We start from the raw sequence: 22171 nt of genomic DNA, 5'->3' as shown, positions 1-22171 counted from the left end.
TAAACAGAACTAAGCTGTTGGTTTTGTTTTAATTTGTGAATTTATGACTTTATCCCTTAATTTTAAACAGTTTCATTACAGAAAAATAAGTGTAGTGTATTGCTTTAGGTGACCACTGCTTTTACCATACAGCTTTCCTAACACAAGCCTTATTTGCTGGTCAGGCACCAGTATACATACAAGAATCAAATATATGAGATTCTTAATTCTCCTCTTATCATAAAGAAAAAAAATGGGCACATCAGACAGTAGAAAGCTCAACTGTTGCATTTTAAATACCTTAAATTTAGATTACACTCAGTACCGTCTTATTTAAGGAAGAGTTGCCAGAATTTAATACACAGCACTAGGTTTAGTAAAAGTTTAGATGCAGAATTCTGTTTTGGGTGTGAGAAAAGCACGCACCCATTCACTTCCATCCAGGAAACAAGGCAATATCCAAGCAAGTGTCTCAGTACACAAAAAGTGAAGTGCAATTATTGTAGTGCTCTCTTAATTTACTTTTTTTGGACCGTTCTAGCCAGATAACAAACTGTCAGTCCAGAAGAACAATAGCCAACCCAGACTACTTTGCCAAGATAACAAGTCAGTGCTTCAGATGTACAGCACCAGCTACATCGTTCTTTGATCACCAAGAACTGTAAATAGATGGCAGTGAAGTTACAACATGTAGTTAAAGCAGAACTACAGCAGCTAAGAGGATGCTTTTTTTTGTTGTTGTGGTTCTTTTTTGAATTCTATGAATCCTTGACAGTGCACCTACAATGCTTGAAGTGCAGTTGTATGGAAAACAACTATCCCTTATTCCTAAGGTTTATAGCCTTTAAGTAATTTCTAAAGCAATTCATTTTGAAAGCTTAGGGTCACTAAGAGGAGATGCTAGAAAGCTGTTTTAACAGTTTAATTGGAACAGTTCCTTCTACCCAGCCTTTGGTTGTATGCCTTTTCACCTTGGCTTTTAAGTATGTCTGTCAAACTTTTTAAACACTACCTATATTTGAGAATGTAACAAAAAGTTTATTCACACAACAGCCATTTATACTTACAATCAATTTTGTTTTCTTTAAACAGCAGACATAATATACAAAAACATCGCAACACTTGTAAGCCCTATACCTATTAACCAGCTTCAGCATCAAAACACTTCAACTTCTTAACCAATGGGAATTAAAGATAATTTTTTCTTTAAAAAGCAAAAACACCAGCAAAAAACTCCACAGAGAAAAGATAAACCATGTGGAGAAAATGTTTATGGTTATATTTAACACCATCTTTTAAAGATGACATATCAAGTACTGTTATTTGAAGAGAGGTATAGTCTCTTTATTCCAGAAATATTTTGCACCAGAACCCTCAGCTAGAAACAAACCCTGAGTTTGCTCTCTAGCTACTGATACACAATATAGTTTTCTAGTTCTTGAGACTTTGGTTAATCATGTATCAGTACTCCATTAATCCAAATGTGAGCTTGAGCTGTTTAGGGAAGTTTTTCCATTTGAAATTCAAATAAAGCTGTTTTAGTATTATTATTAACATATATATATTTTTAAGACATGCAGTCATATGCAATCACAGTGTATTCTCTACAACACTCAAAACAGCTATTTTTGCAAAGCTCTAAATGCTTTAAACTCATGAGGATAGCGAAGTAATTCCAGCAAGAAACTCCACTCATGTAGTAGCTGCAAGCATGTGACCCATTTTGTTTCAAATTTAAGTACTTTTTGCTTTTTCATGTTTCAAATCCTAATAGGCTTCTCAGCTTCATTTTCTTCCACGCTAGACTTTTTAAGATGGTATTTCCACACCATTCCTTCTCATTCTGAATTCATTTTTCTATAATTCAAGCACACTTAAAACACTAAAAAATGTTTGCAGTGAAAACAAATCCACTGCGGTACAGAGACTGCATACTTCTATCTCAATTCCTATGTCTTATAGATTCTGTAGCTGCATCATTGCATTGCATGTTTTCACTATGTGAAGCAGCAGCACAGGTGTTCACTTCCCTAATAGTAATCTGAAGTTCTAGGTGCTCTCAACAAAGGAAGCATTCTAACTTGCACAGAAGTAGAGTAAAACCATTGTTTTAGCTTCTGGTTGCGTAAACTCCAGCAAACATTTTGACACCTCTAAGCACACAATGTTTATTGGCACCCCAGAAAATATTCAAGTTTTCTTTCACCTCCAGCTTAAAAATTCATTGGAGTTTTCTTACTAGCTGTGTCCAGTTTAAATCTGAGATTACCATCTCAGAAAGGGTTCATTAAAATTGTACTCTGTACTTGCAAAAGGAGCCTGATGTTCAATAAAGGATTCTGACATCCTGACAAGTACAGGCTTAACAAAATACCACGTTTTATGTATATTTACACATAAGCTTAAGATTTATAAATCAACAACTATACAAAAATAATTCTCTTATTCAAACAAGCCTTTTACTTAGTTTACAGTTACTCCTCAAACCCTCGTTCATAGATAAGTTACTTTCAGTGCAATGACTTCTTTAAGTACATAGTTACAAGAAGGCTCATTAAAATGCTAAGAGGTATTCATTTTTGTGCAGAAAAAAACCCTAAAAATAAAGCTTTGACTCCACTGTAACTCATTGTAACCAGTAAATTATTTGTTATATAGAAGCATTAAGATTACCAGAGATGGCAACTAGATTTGAGTAATTCACTTACTACATCTGCAAAATATGTAATGCCCCACAAAATTTTATTTGATCACTCTTATGTAAACCTTTTTCTTTTTTTAAATCAGAGACCCGAAACAGCCACTCCATATACTTTCACAAATTTGACTGGTAACTTTAATTTAGCTTTCTCTTTTTTAACCTCTGACAAAGCAGTATTATAAGCATCCCGCTTTCAAATTCAAATCTTAAACAGTAGTACAACATAGGGAAAAAAAGCAGCTCAAATACATTTCCCCCAAATTCAATATTTGCAGTTGTCAAGTCACAATATAAAAACCTTCCAAAAAAAAAAAAAAAAAAAAAAAATCAGTTTCAAAAAGTTTATTCTTCTCCACATGTAAGTATAAACAATCTGAAAGTGATCAGCCAATGAAATGAATTGTGGATACAAGTTTTGTTTTCAGTGGCTACTACACATACCACTCCCTCCGGGATATTACCGAGCCATCTATGTGAGAAACAAAGTCTTCTTCATTGTCATCATAACAATCACCACCCATATACTTCATCCCCAATGTTCCACCTTCATAGTAATCCATCGGTCTTTCATAACGTTCCTGGTACCTGTTAATATTGTCTATATTGTTCCACTCTGGTTTTTCAGGGTCTTCTAAATAATCTTTAGATATTAAGCTGTTCATTGGATGCTTTATTTCTTTTTTTATACTGTCAGGGTAAGAATCCACATCATCTGACTGAAGAACATCTATTTGAGACTCTTTTTGCATATCTGATGGTGGAATGTAGTTCTTAGCAAAGTAGTCACCACGGAACGTCCGTCTTCTCCTATAGCAGATAATTCCAACCAGAACACTGACCAGTATGAGGAAGAGGGCCCCACCCACAGCACTACCGATGACAGTACCCCAAGTGTCTTCCTGCATTGCTGGCAAAGTTGATGATGGGAAATTTATTATTCTAGGTTCTGTTGCTAAACCTGTGATGCCATCAGTCGAAGGATGCCAGGGAACCGTGGGCAGTCGAGTGGTAGTAGTAGGAGGATCTAATGAAAAGAGCAAAGAAGTAGACAAGACACAGAAAAGGCACAGAATGTCAATGCAAGCTAAATCAGTTAAGGGTTTATAAGAAAGCAAAGTTGATGGGTATGTTCTACAAGAATAGTTTTTCATTCTCAAGTTCATATTACTATGAAGTCTTACACTTTCCACAAGCCTTGAACCACTTCAGTACATTTTTGGTTTGATCTGTGTTGCAGGATAGGAAATTTCCTCCTAGCATGCCAAGAAAAATCATATTTAAGTAACTGTCTTGCACTAAATGTAAGCTGCTTTTCTACTCGGATGTTCACCATTCAAGGTTCAGAATTAACCTCCCATGTGGAAGAATGCTGTCTACTATACAAAACCTCATCTCTTACCTTCTCAGACAGCAATTAGGAATACTCAAATTATTTTTGCCATAGAAGAAATTACTCCACAAACTCCCCCATCAGATATTGTTCAGGGTACTAAGTATAAGAATGAAAAACTATAAATTGTATATTCAGTCAGCAGCACATGAACTACTGATTTCAAGCTATTCTCTCCAAAATTATCTGTTGTATTAATACATCTCACTCAGCTTCACCTTAGGGTTAGCAAAGGAAGCATAATTAAAAATCACACGTATTAAACTCAAAATAACACTACCGCTGAGCAAGGAGCTTTCAGAACTTCAAGATAAAAACTAGAAGACTTGCAGTGAAAAGTGCTACCTCTCTTTCCTCCTAGAATTTTTTTGAGCAGTCAAATTGTTTCTATATTCATTCAATAATAAAAAATTGATTTTTTTGTCAGACTATGCAAGGAAACAAGAGATTGCCAGATACTGAGTGCTTGTCCAGCATTATCTTTGTCCTTTGCTCTTTAAGTCTACTGGAGGAGATGCATGCAGCTGTATTGAGAACAAGGTTTCAAATCTTGGGCTGTTGACACAAAGATGCTTCCTGAGATTATCCAAATCAACTTCAAGGTGACATGCAATACCAGCTTCTACTTCAGCAGCGAAGTACTTTGTTCTCACCCAATTTAAAAAAAAGTACAGTAACAAATCCTAAATATATTATAGTAGGTGACTTCTTTTAGAGAGAATATTGCACTGACAGTCCAGTAGCCACGTTATTTATCTGCCCAAAAGCAAGATTCATCAAACTAAGTATTACGGAGGCACCCTAAATTTACCACCACAGAAAATAAAATTGCTAGAACTGGAGATTTGTTAAGCATCCAGTTACCTGATGAAACATAAGCTTAAGAATGCATGATCTGCAATCTTACTATTCACACAATTCTTTCACATTAGACAGAATTGCTATACTGGTCATCATTGCATATTGTATTTCAGATCTCTTCTCACTTTAAGCTTGACATGTTAAGTTTTATATAGATTTTCTATGCAGATAATATTACCTGATTATGTAAAAGTGGTGATTTGTTAGGGAGGCATACATAAATGAAATTAATTTGACAGAAGACAGGAAATTGAACAAGGAAGATGTACTACCAAAATGAACAAGAGGAGTTCAGGTTGTGATTTTAGTAAAAATGGATTTGAAGTGAGTTTCATAACTTAACAAAGAAGTAGAGATTAAGTAATCCAAATTTTTTTACCAGGGTTCCCACGTCCTACAATTCCACAGATCACGAAGTTAAACTCAAACCTCTCCTTCTTGAATAATGTACTTTAGATACAAGATTTTTTAGCTTAGTATACAATTTCAGACAGAACCAGCAATACTTACATCCAGCATATATGTACATAGAAACATAACTAACTTAGTAATTCTTCATCTGTTTCCCTCTGATAATGAGGTCTTAAATCTCATCCTGCACATTTACAAGTACAGGCAACCTGGAAAGTTTAATTACCGTGTGTAATTGTCACTGCTGCTCCACACTATTATTAAAATAAAATATTTTTGTACATCTGTTAGATCTTATTTACTAGTTATCAAGTCGTTCAACTGCATTATCTACAAACCCTAGTTAGCATCTTGATCTTCAGATCACTACAGTTGTAGTAGCAATTCAGCATTTGTTTATATGCATCCCTGGAGTGTATAATCATTGCAACTTTTATTGTCCATCTGTGCCAGTATCTTCTACTGTAGGAGAAGATACTCATAAGATTAATTGTAAGATTAATTACAATCAAGAACATGCAGATTAACATTCTTATTTTAGCCAGAGCTTTCTGAAAATACATTCAGATAATTCTTCCCTACTTCCTGCTCTCTAAGCATATTTCACAAATAGAAAACAACATTAAAAACAAGAATACCGGAGTTCCTCACCTCCACTCCATAAAATTTCATTTGTGTAACATGTCTGAAGCAATCTCTCTAAATTAAGACAATTCACCCTTGCATAACAACCTAAAAAAACTAGATGCTCGCATGCCAACTAGCTGTCTTCATTACAGTAATATTTCACATAATCAGCAACTTGTTTCTTTGCATTCTGTATGCTTCCCACAACACATTGAACTACATCATTTTAACCCTACATTAATAATTAATATGGAAATTTAAAGACTATTTCCTACTGATATTTTTCTTAACCTCCTAACTTATGACAGTGTTTTATTTTATCTTCGTCTCTTACAGTGTTGGTGGCCCTTGTTCAAATCCTTAAATTGTACATGCTGAAGTAGTAAGGACAAGTGAAGAAGCACAGAAATATTCCGTTATACATAGCTTCTATCTTCATTAAAATAGAAACCATAACTGAACAAACCAGGAGAAATGAAAAGCCTATATTCTACCAATGCTGAAAAAGTCACTCGCTCCTTTCAAACACAGAACAGCATACTGTATCTTCCTTCACTTTAAAGTCTTAGTTCATTTTCTACTATGAAAGGTGAGATGAACTCTCTACATCAAGCATAGCTCTAGTACCTTCTCAAAATGCACCACAGTCCTGGTACAGTACAGTTTGTTTCTTCTCCATTACTTGTCTCCAAATATCCCCCGTGAATATTGGTAACATCTTTTAGCAATGGTTTTGTTCTATTTTGGTCACATAATTGTTATTTTTCCCTTAACCAAGGTTCTTAATGCATTTTTCCCACCAATACAAGAACCTTACCTTAGACAGGTAAGTTTCTATAATTAAGTTCAGTAAAGATACCTAGCTACATGATTTACCTCATGCCCCAAACACTGCATCTGCCCCTCTCAACCCCCTTGCAGTATATCCCCATTCAAATGCTCTGGAAACCAACTGCAGAACACAATATTTTTCAACTGTAAACAATTTTGTATTTAGGCCCAACTAAAAATATTTTAGGGTTAAGAATATCAACTCTATAATAAAAGAAAAAGGAAGACATCAACACTGGAAGACCTCTTTCAGCCACGAGTTATCACTTATGCACCACAGACATAATATACTGGACGAAAACATAGTTTGGCCTAGTAGTTGTGTATTAACACCGACAGTTGAAGGCTGTCTAGTTTCAAATAGCATGAGGAAGTCCAGTTCTCCCTACACTCCATACAATTCAAGACTCACGCTTTACCTCCTACACCCCTTTTGTAGTCTTCCACTAAAAACAGAACTGTTCTCAGTTATAATCCAGAAGTGTGTTGGCCTTACACTAGTAAGTCCAAATACCTTGCAGTTCTAACTTGAGAGAGAATACATGCCTATATGTGTATTACTTACCTATTTGCACAGAAATACCCTTATTTGCTTCTTGACTTGTTGCTATTGTGTAATACCAATTTGATACCAAGAACATAAACATTAGAGTACTTGCCATTACCATGCACAAGGGTTGCTCTGAAATTAACGACTCAATTCTTATTATATTAGTCCACAGCATCAGAGGAGGATGATGGTAGTAGGGTAGTAAAGGTTGAACCTTCCCATCAACATTCTGTTGCTTTGCAACAGATGGCAGCAGAGAGGCTTCCTGACAAAGTGGCATCTGATGAAGTGTGTATGAAGGAGTATAATTAAATTCCTCCATGCAGAAAAATGGCATCCACTGACACTGATGATTGTTGAATGTTTACGAAGATCAAAAACAGTGGATGAGAGTACAGCAAGGCAGACGGTGGGTGGTACTTTCAGCAGTAGCAACAGTAACATGAAAGACAAGCCATGCTCTGGATGGCTACACAGCTGTCACCATGAAATAAAGAACATCTTGATCAGCTCATCTGTGCAAAGCAGCTAATGGTGGTGACTATAATGAAAAATATTATGTTTGGCAGCTGAGAACTTGCTCCATAAGTGTTATTGTGCTCTTTGCATCCACTGTAGTCCCCATGAAAATAAACAGGGAGCCATTACTTTTGGAGTGTCTTACATAAATGAGCATTATAGAAATAGCTCTAACTGCTGAACAGCTTACCTTTCAAGTCCCCTAGTACAGCTAAGGAAGTAGCCTTTTTATAAAAGAAGGCACTGTGAATGTCTGAGACTCTTTTCTTCAAATCATTGTTGCTTACCCAACCATTCCCTTTCTAAAAATCAGGTAGTAGGTAATGACACCACAACCCTCACCCCAGAGTCTTTCATACACAGGTTCTTCACTGGATTTAAAAATAAACATTCTCCTTTGGATTTTTCAATCTTTGTGACTTTATGATTCTGTCTGAAGTCTGTTCCTCTTTTCTACTTCAGCAGCATGATAGACTGGAAGATTTGAGATTGGTCAAAAACAACTGACAATTTTAGATCACTTATTTTCAACGTTCAGCATACTTCAACAACTCAATCTCAAGCTTGCAAGATGTATTCAGAAAGGATGTTTAGAGACAGCATTTAAGACTGCATTTAGTGTATCTTGAAACCTTTTTCTACATGGCATGAAAAAGCTTACCAGTATCTCTTACATTTTTTAGTTTGTGGTATTATAATTTAACAAAATAAACTGTCCACTCACAGAGCTTCCTTCATAGAGACATTTATATAAAGAACATAAAAAGCTAAAATAATGAACAAGGTCTTCTTTCCTCAATCCTTACAAAACCCACCCTACAAGAAGGTGACTCTAATTACAAACTGCATCTTCCTAGAACTGCTAAGTAAAGCCAGACTTAACTTTTAACAAAAACAATCTCCTTCAAAGGAGATTTGAAGGAGGTAACAAAAAAAGCAAGTATGTGCTTATTTAAACATAAGTCTCACCAGTCACTTCTTAAATAAAAGGAATTAGGCCACAACAATGTAAGCAAGGGAACAAGCTGACAGGAAAATAAGAATCCTGCTTCACATGAAGAACTAGAAGTATATTTTACCAGATGAGGTGGTTGACATATTAAGCTGTAAACTAGTTTTGGAAGTCTTGTTGTAGTGCTAGATCAGGAACTTTAACAATCACCTCCAAATCCAATAAGAAGCATCACTTCCTTTGATCAGTTGTTCAGCAAAGGAAAGCATCTTTTAACTTCCTAATATTTTGTTCAATGATGTGAAGATATCTGTACCATTAAATTAGAGAAATCCCTCTGGCTTCAAATACTATTTTGCTATTGCTCAATATATCAAGACCGATTATTTACTGTAGCTACAATCTAGTGAATCTATCATTTAATCCTTGTCAGCTTCTCGCTGCCTGACTTCAAAAGTATTAAGCTAAAGGTCAAAGCAAAACAATGCCTCTAAACAAACAATTTTAAAATACTAATGCATATTAAGAATAAAATTATTTTTGCTCAGGTTACATTCCAATCCTATGACACATTTCAAATCAATAGTTATTTACTTTATAACGCAGTTAAAGAACTTTACAATTGCCAGTACCATTACTGTTCAGAAACATTAACTCCACAAGTCACCTTTGACAGTTTCATTATTAAAATTTGAAAGATAATGTGATAACATAGCTTTGTCCACTAGCTTCCAAAAACATTCTTGCCAGGTCGCATACAATGGAAAATGATTAAGATAGAAAAGTAATTAAATTATGATTCTACATTCTTACGTGGGGGGAAAGGGACATTCAAAGGAGTCACTCATAGGAGTGCCATGCTCATCATGACTGGATAATACCTGATCAGTTAGTGCAAAATTAAGAGAGTAAACAGCTTGCTTTAAGTTTTACTATTTCAGTCTCATTTTATGCTTTTCAGTTTGTCCCCTCCACAAAGTAACCAAAATGGTTATTATGTAACATAAGATATTTATTTCACAGTTTTCTCACCCTACATAATTTCAGGTACACTTCAGTTGCTTAATAATCCAGGTTAACACACAAAAGCTACTCTTATAGCCATGGTTAAATGAGACTGATATTAATTTCTGAAAGCAATACAACTTTTGGACTTGATGAATGCCCCACTGCTTCTTTAATCAACTCTTCCGTAAGTTGGCACACATTGCTTTTAATTATTTTGTTATTTTAATTAGTTTAGAAGAGACTACAAATTGCTAGATACTTAGCGTTAATTAATGTGTACAACTTATCTGAGCACTATTTGCACTGGTATAGCACCAGATTCTCATTTACCTGAAAAGTCACCCATATTTTCTTGGATGTTCATGATGCTGTATGCCCCAAAAATACAATGATTATGCTTTTAAGAAGAGAGATTTAATTCTCCTCAAATAAAACATTTCATCATACTGATAAACCATAGCGTTGAATGATCTCTAGATAGGAAGTTCCAAAGCTGAACCTTACAAAAAAATTTATGATTCGCTCTGTAGTTGTTGCAAAAAAGAAAAGGTACTGAGTAAAACTGAGAGAGATGCACACAAAACATTAATGCAGATTAGCTATCTGTAAACGAGTTTGAGCTGTTGTGTATATCATGGGCGAGAAGACACCTTGAACTACAGCTCAACTGGCATGCATTTCTACTTCGTTTTCTCAAAAACTTAGTATGAGAACTCATACTTGCCCTGTATGTTAGTAAACACTATCATTCAAATTATATTTGCAGTCTTGCATTTTTTTTTCCCATGACTGTCACACAAAAGTTCTATTGACAGCATACAGCATTCACAGAATTGACAACTCCAACAGCTACAAACTTGTTTCCCCTCCCAAACTTTAACATTAGTACAGGGCTCATGACAGAGCACATTCAGAGCTCATTCCAGGAGAACATTTCATCAACTCAAACGACATTCTGCTAGTTTTCATGATTAAATCCTTACAATAGAAAAATATTTTCAGACATACATAGCCATGAATCAAGTTTCACGTAACATTTAATATTCTGTTTAAGTAATTCCATTGTCTGTAAGTACTTTGACATTTCCAATTAACTAGCTCATTAAATAGTTATTTAGAACCACTGTCCACAAAGGCCCTCCATAGAGCAAAGACTGACATGCAGCGTGATTACATCAGTGTCATTAACTGAATCACTGTCCCTTCTAAAAATGCTGCTATCTACCCAAAATGAATTTACAGACACTGCTTCAGGCATCCTCTATCTTCAGTTTTTATCTGAAGCTTTCATTCTCATCTTAACCTTTTGAGTGTTCATGTTTACCTTTATGCTCTTAGGAAGTCATTTATGTTTCCTTTCATGTAGCTTGTAACCTGTCAGAATACATTTTAATGCTACTTCATATTGTGAAATAGCTACTGTTGTGAACTTACTGAAAAGCAACAACACACAAGAAGTTAAATACTTGTTTTTCCCGTCTTATTTCATTAGTGATAAATAGCGTTAGCACTTATTGATCTGGCTGGTTATACTAATTTAACCAATCCATTGTTGAGTCTGGGAGAGCTCTTTCACTTTTACAATGCTATTCAAATACACCTTGTTAAGTCAAGGTGTTCTCTCAGAGGAGTCACAGTATTTTGTTATATAGATACAAGTATTTTTCCCAACAGAAAGTGCTAAAAAAAAAAAAAAAAAGCACCAATTTCCTGCCACACAGATGAGCAAATAGGAGTTCTATGAAATACATTACAATTACTATAATTACTATTATCTTAATACTGAGAAAAGCAGACAGTTAAGGGCAATGCACACGCACTGAATACTACCTCAACTTCCCTAATACAGAGCATCTTTTACTTCTCCAAAGACAGTTGTTGCCCTCCCATTAACATCTGTTTCTATTCATTATGGACCAGGTATTGATTATGGTAGTCAAAATCTTACTAAAACATAATCTAAAATTGGGAAAACCAAGTTAATCTACCAAGAAGTAAATCTCAGAAGCGCTACAGCAACAAACTCAACCATAAAAACAACCACTTCGTTGCTGTTATGAAGAGTCAGTTTAATCCCAAGTTTCACTGTAGCTCTGAACTCCATACTTACCTTCTGTACAATGAAGACACACACCGAAGAGCCACTTGATGCCTGAAATTTGCTATTTCAGTTACTGAAAAAAGTTAGAGTTAACATACTGTTCCTGCTAAGAAGTAAGACTTACCTAATATGTAGATGGTCTTCTGATCACTTCTCTGACCAAGAGAATTAGTCACCTTACAGATATAAGTCCCGGTGTAGTTGTAAGTCAATGGGCTGCTGAACTGCAGAGTATTGTTGACAGACAGCAGTCCTTCAGGCCACTGTCCATCCAGCCTAAAACAAAAACAGTTGGCTATACCTCAGCTGTAAATCTTCAAAACTGAAGTTCTAAAGCAATTAGGTTAAAATGCAGCTTGTACTAGGCTAGTAAGGTACGAGCAAGATACCTACAAATTAATAGTACAACTAAGGAGGCCATCTCAAAACAAACGAACAAAATAACAGAGGAAGAAACTAAATCAAGTTGTAAAAGTAAGTAGTCAAATTAGGATGAATTTATATTGCTGTCAGGTTAACGGACCTGTTTTTTTTCAGCTACTTCAGCTATCACACTAAAGACTATTTCTGGCAATGCAAGCTTACAGGGTTAAAATTACTAGCACTTCTCAGTACGAGCTGAAACAATTTCTTCTCTCTCAACCTGCCTTCCCTTATCTCCAGTATCCATCTCTACATAACAGTTTCTTAACTCAACGTGATGCTTAGTGACCCATTTCAGGAATCAACTGGTTAAAAAGCACTCAAAAAAAAAATATATAAAAAAAATAAAAATCAACTAACTTCTCCAAAACTATTTTCCCAAAGTTAACTGAACATAATTGCAATAACTGTGTGAGAACAACAAAAAAGAACAGACACAGACACTGGAACTATTTTAACATAGCTGTCAAGTGCCTATTGAAACATGCCTAATCTAATGCCTAAAATCAATCCTGTTGCATCTCATCTTGCTATCATTTATTTAACCATTAGCAGTTAACTAGAACTAAATAATCAAGCATGATCACCAGGCCTGCACACCACACAAGCATTTAGCAAATAAGATTTGATAAATAGCATCAACAGAAAAGCCACCTCAACACCATACTAGGTTTGCTATTAACCTTTGAAGTCTTCCTTTTTTTTTCCTGAAGATGACTGCCTAGAATTTCTTCATCTGTATGAAGCTGATACAAATGATTAATAATACATTTTGAGTTAGCTACTCACTTTGAAGATTATAAAAAAGTAAATTTGTTACATTTGTAAACATTAGAATATGCTTTCAATACACACAGCTTTTTAAAATATTCCTTACAACTTTAAGATGCAAAGACAATATCGTACTCACAGAAATTAAAGCTTCTAGGATACCACACCAAAAAAGTCGTGACTTGAAAAACACTACAATAGCACAAACTTTCAATACAACCAGTTTGTTTCCTTAAACAACTCAAGTTTTCTTTGAAAAAAAAAAAAAAGGCATATTTTTTGCTCCTTAAAAGATAAACATTCATCAGTACTACAGCTACTCAGGTCAGTTTCATCTTCACTAACGCAAAAAAGCACACTCCTTTTACTCCAATAAATTAACCTTTCAAGTATAAGTTAGTTCACTGCTTGCATTAGTGACTTAATAGTGACCTCTTAAGCTTGAAATGTAAAAAGCTATGCATGCTTTTTCTGTAACTAATAATAATTGTATTGGTTGGTTCTTAAACTCATCTCAAGTTGAAATCAAAGTAGTGAGTACTGAAGAAACAGGCAGTAGTGCTTTTAAGATCCTGGCATACTACTTCGAAAACAATTTTTTTGTGTGTTGAAATCTCTCATCATACTAAATTTAAGTTAAGCATACAGATAAAACATTTGAGTGTAACCACATTGTTCTGCAATACTCCCTCAATATGTCTATGCCTATGTTTAGGATCAAGTCTGTTACATGATAGTAATGCTTAATTTTCCTATCAAACTGCCACTTGGTTATTCTCAAGTTATCAATTCCCACTTTTTTTTTCCAACCTTATAATGATTATCATTTTTATATGCCAATCTATAGCTGCCATTGGGAATGAAGGGAAATGGATTACAACAGAAGAACATTAAATATTCCAGTGATTTCATTTCCAATGAACCAACAGAAGCACTGTAACACAGCTGCATATGAATTCATATTGTCCTCACAGAAGTTATTTCTTTTGTTTCTACAAGCACCAAATCAATTTCAAGTAGCTTGATTTCATTCATCCTCCTCTATCCAGTGCCAGCTTTGATTTATGTTTACTTCTATCATCATCTTCTGTTTCTAGCCTGATGGACAACTAAAGCTGCAAAAGCTACACAGCAAATTTCAGAATAGGGCCATCCAATCCACTTATTCATTAAAAGAAGCTATTATTATTTTGGAATACCCATCTACATTAAGTTTTATCTATTTTAACTAGAGATATACTTTAAAAGCTTAGCTTCCATTATTAAGCTAAATGCTGTATTTATCAATCTTGGTAATTAATTAAACACTCTTGAACAACATGATAAGTTTCACAATTCAGTAAGGAGTAGCTGCCCTCTCAGCTGCAGTTTACAGATTTTAAAATGCAGGTATTGATAAGTCATTTTAGGTGTCTAGAATCTACTTTGCATAATACTAAAACTGAGCTAATCAAGTAGTTGATTTCCTACTAGATGTATCAAACTGCCCAATATAACGCAACATACAGGCTATATTAACTATCAAAGATCTTATTGTAATGGTAACAATAAACTGTGCAGGCTTGTGAACTTTGAAAATATATACCCATCCATATTCACAGAATGATAGAATAGCCAGGGTCAGAAGGGACCTCAAGGATCATGAATCTCAAACCCTCTGCTCCCTCCCACCACAGGCAGGGCCACCAACCTCTACATTTAATATTAGACCAGGCTGCCCGAGGCTCCATCCAACATGGCCTTGAATACATTCATGGACAGGGCACCCACAACCTGTCTGAGCACCCTGTTCCAGCAGCTCACCACTTTCCTGGTAAAGAACTTTCCTCTGACATCCAACCTATATCCTCCCTCCCTCCTCCAACTTAAAACCATTTCCCCTTGTCCTGCTATTATCTACCCTTTCCAAGAGTTGACTCCCCTTCCTGTTCATAGGGTCTCTTCAGGTACTGAAAGGCTGTAATTTGGTCACCCTGCAGCCTTCTTTTCTCCAGGCTGAACAAGACTGGCTCCCTCAGTCTGGGGAGATGCGCCAGCCCTCTGATCATTTCTGTGGCCCTCCTCTGGACCTTCCCCAACACAGAAATCCTCTAGCCTATTTTTAGAAAACTGGTTAACACCATTACATCCTACCCAACACAAGTCACAATGTCTAGTTTACAATATCACTTCAGATTACACCACCACAATCAAGTCACAAGTCTTTTTTTTTTTTTTTTTTTTTAAATATTTACCTGGTCCACTTGAATTCCATAGGTAATGGATTTGCATCAGCATTACATCTGAGCTGAACATTTTCTCTTCCAATGTACCAGTTCCCATCATATCCAGTTACTGAAACTTCTGGGGCATCTGCCAAAAAAGAGTTTACCTATCAGTAACCAAAGTATTTTCTTTCAACACAAACTGAGAGTAATGATCAACTTGTTGCAAAAGGCAGAGGCTTTTCAGTTTTGCTGTTCTAGTTTTGATTTTTAAGAGCCACAAACACTAGAAAAAAAAAAAAAAATACAGTCTTAAAATATAAGCACAATGCAGAACAGCTAATTAGAAAGGGCATAATACCATTGTTTTAACTGGTGCAGCTGTTCCACTACATTTTTATTTATTTTAAACTTAGCACTTGAGCAAAGTGAAAGAAATACAAAAAGAAAGAATCAATTCTGCGTTCCTTTCATGTTTCTTGGTAATTCAAAGCTACTTCTCACTAGTAAGATATGGCAAATGATCAGAAGCAGTGTTTTGAAAAAGCAGTGTAATTAGGAAATCAAGAAGTTCACACCTGCCAGTTGAAAAGGTTAACCATTATCCACTGCCACTGTAACGTGCAACTATGTCGTTTTGCAACTAAAAGAAAGAGGACCACTTCAGAGAAGTGAGAGAGACCCAGTGGAATTATTAAAACTAAATAAAGGATCGTTATCCTTTATAACAGCTCCTACAGCAAAGGCAAAGCAGTATTTCCAAAAGCTGCAAGTAGAAGGGGAGAAAAGATTACAACACACAATCTCTGATACTCATTTGCTCTCGAGCTGCTCAATATACAGTGGCATTACAGGTTCTGAAATACATGCTAGCAGTGATTTTCAGATATTAAGGTCTACTTGCTTCTCTTAATGAGAGCTTCAGTCTCATTCACTGTCGGGGCAAGTAGTCTTTGCTTCTGTTTTTTGGTGTCACTTAAATCTGTGACACCATTTCAACAATTAGACAGTGATTATAACTGATCTACATGTCCAAATGAGCAATTGCTCTTTGATGCTAAGAAAGAGCAGATATTCGTGTACACAAGACAATAAGTGTTCATCCTTTACCAGGTTCAAAGTCTTCATCTACCAAGCGTTAAACTGCCCATGTAAGAAAGCTGTTTTAAGTCCTGGACAGTAACATTAATTCCAGAAAGAAAGGAATGAGATGCAGCAGCAAAGGCTACCTCAGTTCAAGGCAGTTTCCTTTCACAAACAGAACAAAGCTTTGCCAAACAGAAAAATGCATTAGAATCTTTAGTCACACACAGATGTAACTAAGTTCACGTTTTCCAGTCATGACCTTACTTCCCACATAACTGTCAGCCTTCAGCTGTATGCTGTTTTGAAGTCCTTTTAATCATAAGAATATCACTGAAAGAATTAAAAACAACTTATTTTGGTGTTTAACAAAATTGCTTCACAAAAACAACACTCCTAAGCCTTATTTTTCTTTAGCAGTTTTAATCTAAGCAGAGCTGCAAACCAATTTGCTTCATATTCATGTCTTCTAAAGACAATTTAAAACAAATTTGTTAAACAAGACCAGTACATGAACAATTTAATGTTGAGTTACAAGTACTGGTACTGAATGTATTAAGATCTTGTATTCTTATGCAAATAAGGAAGGAAAAAGCTTTATGTACAATTTTAAACTAACTTACTGAACACCCTTCACCCTTAGTCATACTTTAAACTCATAATTACAATCATGAACCTCTATTAGATTTCTTTAATACTGCTGAAATCTAAGGGTACTGTGAACGGTTTATAGACCAAACTTGGTAATTTTTTCATTATTGAATATGACTATGAATGATACGTTCACCCATGAGTAAGCATCTCAAACAAACTTAATGCTATTTCAGCTTTCTTACTAAACTTTCTTCTTTTTAATTACAACAGAAACACTAGACTTTTACTCCTGGCTGATCCCTTACCACATGCTTCTTTAAACATCTTTATTTTCTCTTTTTTCAGATGAATTACACATTCAGCACTTCCTTATCAAACCTAAACACACACACACAAAAAAAAGACAGTAGTTATAGTAAATTCATCAAGCAGTAACAGCTACCGAAGAATACTTACACTGTATATCTAGCACATGAGAGAATCTTATCTCCTTTTCCAAAGCTGGGTGCCTCACAATACAAGTTATTCGTCTTCCTCTTGCAAATCGTGTAGGGACGATAGTATACTGACTTATGACTGTCACAGTTTCATTTGGAAACATGGTGGAGCTGGATTCCATTTCACCAAGACCTCCTTCCCAGTCAATCTCTGCAGCAGGTTTTCCAGTGGCTGCTGTACAAATGGCTGCTATTGTTTGATTTGCACCATCAATTAGAGGGTTTGGTCCTTTTGTTAAGCTCACAACAGGTTCAACTATGGGGGGAAAAAAAAACAACCACAAAAGGCAATATATAAATAAGATCAAATCATTATCAAGGATGAAAACTCTGCAGTGCTTTGGCCCACTAATATTGCGTTTGCCCATGACTTGAAGTTTAATGTTGCTCATGCGTTAATGCTCTGACAGAGAGCTCCAGAGTTGTTAGGCTCAAAACACAAACTACAGTGCTTCATTTCCAGTGTCTGACAATAAATAGATATATTTGTTGTTATCTATTAGATTGAAAATATACTCCCACATTAAAGAAAGCCTGGACACTGGTCTGCCACAGTCTGTAAAGCCTTTAAGAAGTACTCCTTCCTGCTTCAGTAGTCTATTTCAGCTTAACAAGAATTATACACCAGTTACGACTTAAGTCCACAGACCATCTTCTGCTTCCAACAGGAACTAAGGTTTTGTGTTTTAGGATGGTTCATTTCCCTTTATAATACTGGAACATCTGGGCTTCTCAGTAGTACAGTACCCTATTACAAAGTCTTTGTGCATTGATTCAGTTAAGATGAGCTCTCCAAAGTGAAGTCACCACTACACTTTACAAACCACCTCAATTACAAAAGCAATGGCAATGCTTTCCACTTGCATACTTCTCAATACCCCATAAAAGAGGTTTAGTTCACAGCATTTCTTCCAAAAAACCCAAAGCTAGTGCACATTAAAATGCAATAAAGCACACTTCACAAGAGCTGGCAAGATATTCTTAAGATAACAATACCATGAAAGAGATAACAGAGTAACAAGTTACTTTTGCTAGAGTGGATTCACTTCTAGAATCAGTATGACTGCTTTCTGGTCAGTCTATACCACTTCTCCATCACTGAAGAAGTTTGATTCATACAGTTACACTTAAATGAAAGATCACAACTAAATGGATAATGTTACTAATAAATAAATAAATAAATAAAATCTGTTCTCTTTTCTATGCTTGGGATATAACAAGTGCTTGAAGAATATACCTCAAACTGAAGGCTGGCTGTTGTTTCAGGAGGAACATCAAGACTCAATTGCTTTCTGCATCATTTGTCTGACTGCCTTTCCTGCTGTGCTATGTAAATGACTCTACTGAAAATAAACCAACAGCAAAAGTTCTTCCACCAAATTCTACGTTCACTGTTTTAGATTTGCTACATCTATAATGAAGCTCCTCTTTCAGTTTTATACCCTACTCTCCAACACTACTGAGAACTGAAGCTTTCTGTAATAAGGTTGGAAATATGCACTGGTGCACATAAGAAGTGTTCTACTGTCTGGAAAAGCATTTAAAACCTAGCATGGAGAACTTAACTTACAGTTTTACCATGTGGCACGTGATTTCATTTCTCTTATTTAGCATCAGCATTATCCCCTTCCTTTCCCAAATCACTAGTAAAAATAACCTCTTAAACAGCTTTTGTAGAAGTTTTACTTTTTATTATTTAAACACAGAAGTAAACACCCAAAGCTAAGTTTTGTGCCTCATAAGCATACGGATAATCACATTTAATGTACTATCTTCCAAGCCCCTCTTGTCTCCCTAGGTCTCCATCACAGCAAAATCAAAAAGCTTCGCCATTAATATTAGGTTTCTCTGAAAACTTTCCATCTGAAAGTTCTGGCAGGTGGAATGAAAATCTTCATCTATTTTATCTCTTTGAACTTTACTTAAAGATAAAACTCCATAATTTCTCCCACTGATTATGAAGGAGTAGTTATTAGTTCACATCTCTAACACTGTATCTCTAAGCCCAGAATAGATAACTCAGTATGACGCTACACTTACTAAGCTCATTAAAATAAATTGTCTTTGAATACTCAGTGCCAGAGAACAGGATACAGGATTTTAAAAGCTTAGTTTCTCCTAATACTAACTTTCCTTCAAATTGTAAGCTTCCTTTCACAGGTGATGCCTGATATTTTTAAGAGTGAACAGCTTCGGCTCGTAGAGTAATTCTTAGTCTTTCGCTCACCAGAAAGATAAAACTAAAGTGATAAGTCACTCAACTTGATAAAATATAGCTCTTTCTTGTCCAAAGTGCTTTGGTGCTTTATTGTTGCACACTTTTAAAGTGTTTAGTCACATCTTCCATAAATCGTGGCTTTTGAACTACATACCAACTAAAAGAGAAAAATGAGGTTATCTTTCACAGTCACTCCACTCCAGCAACCAAAGCCAGTTAACAGTAGAAGCCTAGCTACTCATTCTGTAGCTTTTCAGGTTGTTTTACATACAGCTTAAGAAAATCATCTTCTGAATGAATCCTTAATTACAAGGGTCTAACTGCCATCTCCCAGTTATGCTTTTCACATTGGGCAACTAAGGAAAAAATGATGACCAAAAGTAGATGTGGCAAGGAAGAAGCTGAGAGAGTAGTAGAGAAGCTACTTCCACCATTGGTAGAAATATTATGCCCCATTATAAATGATTCTGTGATCATGCTCTGCTCAAGTGAAATAGAAAACATGGTGGAGGCAATATTTACCTGAGGGGTAAAAAAAAAACAACAAACAAAACCCAAACATTTCTACAAAGATTCAAAAGCAGAAGGGACTTGTTTCTGCAGGATAAGAGTGAAAGGGAAGTGGCAACTTCCCCCAGCCCAGTTAAATAATCAAGAAGGCTAGAGACACTGATTGATAGAGGGCAGAAAAGGTCAGTGAGCACCGGTTATGTTGTTTGCATTGAAGTGTAGTCATGTATATTGGAAGCCTTTGCATAGTCTTGGTTACATTTTAGTTATAATAAGCCACTGTCAAACTAAACTCACACCTGTTTAGGGATACTCAACTCAATTGCACATTCATGTCAGTCCTTTCCTGTTTCACAACTGCTCCCTATATTAAGCCTACCTATTCTAGCTTTAAGTTACACACACGACCCGTCATGTACCACTAAATAAGCTCTCTCACAAAAAGACAACACAACAAAGCACTATGAGAGAAAATGTGCAAGGTTTCTTGAATTTACAAGGAAGTTGGATTCTTTTTTTGATAGAAATATTTCTACTGAGGATAAGGAAAAGGCTGAGGTACTGAATGCCTTCTTTACGTCTGTCTTTAAAGGTCAGACCAGTTATCCTCAGGGTACTCCTCTCTCTGACCTGGTAGTCTCGGCTGGGGAGCACGCTAGCCCCCCTGTGATTCTGGAAGAAACGGTCAGAGACTTACTATTCCAGCTGGACTGCCACAAGTCCATGGGGCCGGATGAGATCCACCCGAGAGTGCTGAGGGAACTGGCAGAGGTGGTAGCCGAGCCGCTTTCCATCATCTACCAACTCTCCTTGTTGACTGGTGAGGTCCCAGAAGACTGGAGGCTTGCTGACGTGACTCCCATTTACAAGAAGGGTTGTAAGGAGGATCCAGGGAACTACAGGCCTGTTAGCCTGACCTCGGTTCCAGGGAAGGTTATGGAACAGATAGTCTTGAGGGAGATCACGCGGCATGTGCGGGATGACCGGGGGATCAGGCCTAGCCAGCATGGGTTCATGAAGGGCAGGTCCTGTTTGACCAACCTGATCTCCTTCTATGATCTAGTGACCCATCTGCTGGATGAGGGAAAGGCTGTTGATGTGGTCTACCTGGACTTCAGTAAAGCCTTTGACACTGTCTCCCATGGTATTCTCCTGCAGAAGCTGGCAGCCCGTGGCTTGGATGGGTACACTCTCGGCTGGGTAAGGAGCTGGCTGGAGGGCCGGGCTCAGAGAGTGGTGGTAAGTGGAGTTAAATCCAGCTGGCGACCGGTCACGAGTGGTGTTCCCCAGGGGTCGGTGCTGGGGCCTGTCCTCTTCAACATCTTTATTGATGACCTCGACGGGGGCATTGAGTGCGCTCTCAGTAAGTTCGCAGATGACACTAAATTGGCTGGGAGTGTGGATCTGCCTGGGGGTAGCGAGGCCCTACAGAGGGATCTGGACAGGCTGGAGAGCTGGGCTGAAGCCAATGGAATGAGGTTTAACAAGACCAAATGCCGAGTCCTGCACTTCGGCCACAACAACCCCAGGCAGCGCTATAGGCTTGGGGCGGAGTGGCTGGAGGACTGTGTGGAGGAAATGGACCTGGGGGTACTGATTGATGCACGGCTGAACATGAGCCGACAGTGTGCCCGGGTGGCCAAGAAGGCCAACGGCATCCTGGCTTGTATCAAGAATGGTGTGGTGAGCAGGACTAAGGAAGTCATCCTGCCCCTGTACTCGGCATTGGTGAGGCCTCACCTCGAGTACTGTGTCCAGTTTTGGGCACCACAGCACAAGAAAGATATGGAGGTACTGGAGCAGGTCCAGAGAAGGGCAACGAGACTCGTGAAGGGCTTGGAGAATCAGCCCTATGAGGAGAGGCTAAGGAAGCTGGGGCTGTTTAGCCTGAGGAAGAGGAGGCTGAGGGGAGACCTTATTGCCGTCTTCCAGTACCTGAAA

At 36.8% G+C, this 22171-nt stretch overlaps 1 protein-coding gene across 2 annotated transcripts in view; it reads right to left on the bottom strand.

Moving 5' to 3' along the window:
- The window catches only part of NECTIN3 (nectin cell adhesion molecule 3), a 61167-nt gene that overhangs the window by 13596 nt on the left and 25400 nt on the right, over positions 1-22171 (bottom strand). Inside the window, exons 3-6 of one of the 2 annotated variants that reach the window (XM_072359902.1) lie at positions 17462-17758; positions 15359-15476; positions 12055-12206; positions 999-3704 (exon numbers count right to left, since the gene is read on the bottom strand). In XM_072359902.1, the coding sequence (XP_072216003.1) occupies positions 3112-3704; positions 12055-12206; positions 15359-15476; positions 17462-17758 (1160 nt within the window). In that variant the 3' untranslated portion in view covers positions 999-3111. Of the gene's footprint in view, positions 1-998; positions 3705-12054; positions 12207-15358; positions 15477-17461; positions 17759-22171 lie in introns of those variants that run through there. The other variant, XM_072359911.1, reaches the window with a different exon arrangement.

Source organism: Excalfactoria chinensis, chromosome 1, assembly GCF_039878825.1.
Source record: "Excalfactoria chinensis isolate bCotChi1 chromosome 1, bCotChi1.hap2, whole genome shotgun sequence".
NCBI lineage: Eukaryota > Metazoa > Chordata > Aves > Galliformes > Phasianidae > Excalfactoria > Excalfactoria chinensis.
The sequence above is the reverse complement of the archived record's forward strand: the minus strand, read 5'-3'. Positions and strand labels throughout refer to the sequence as shown.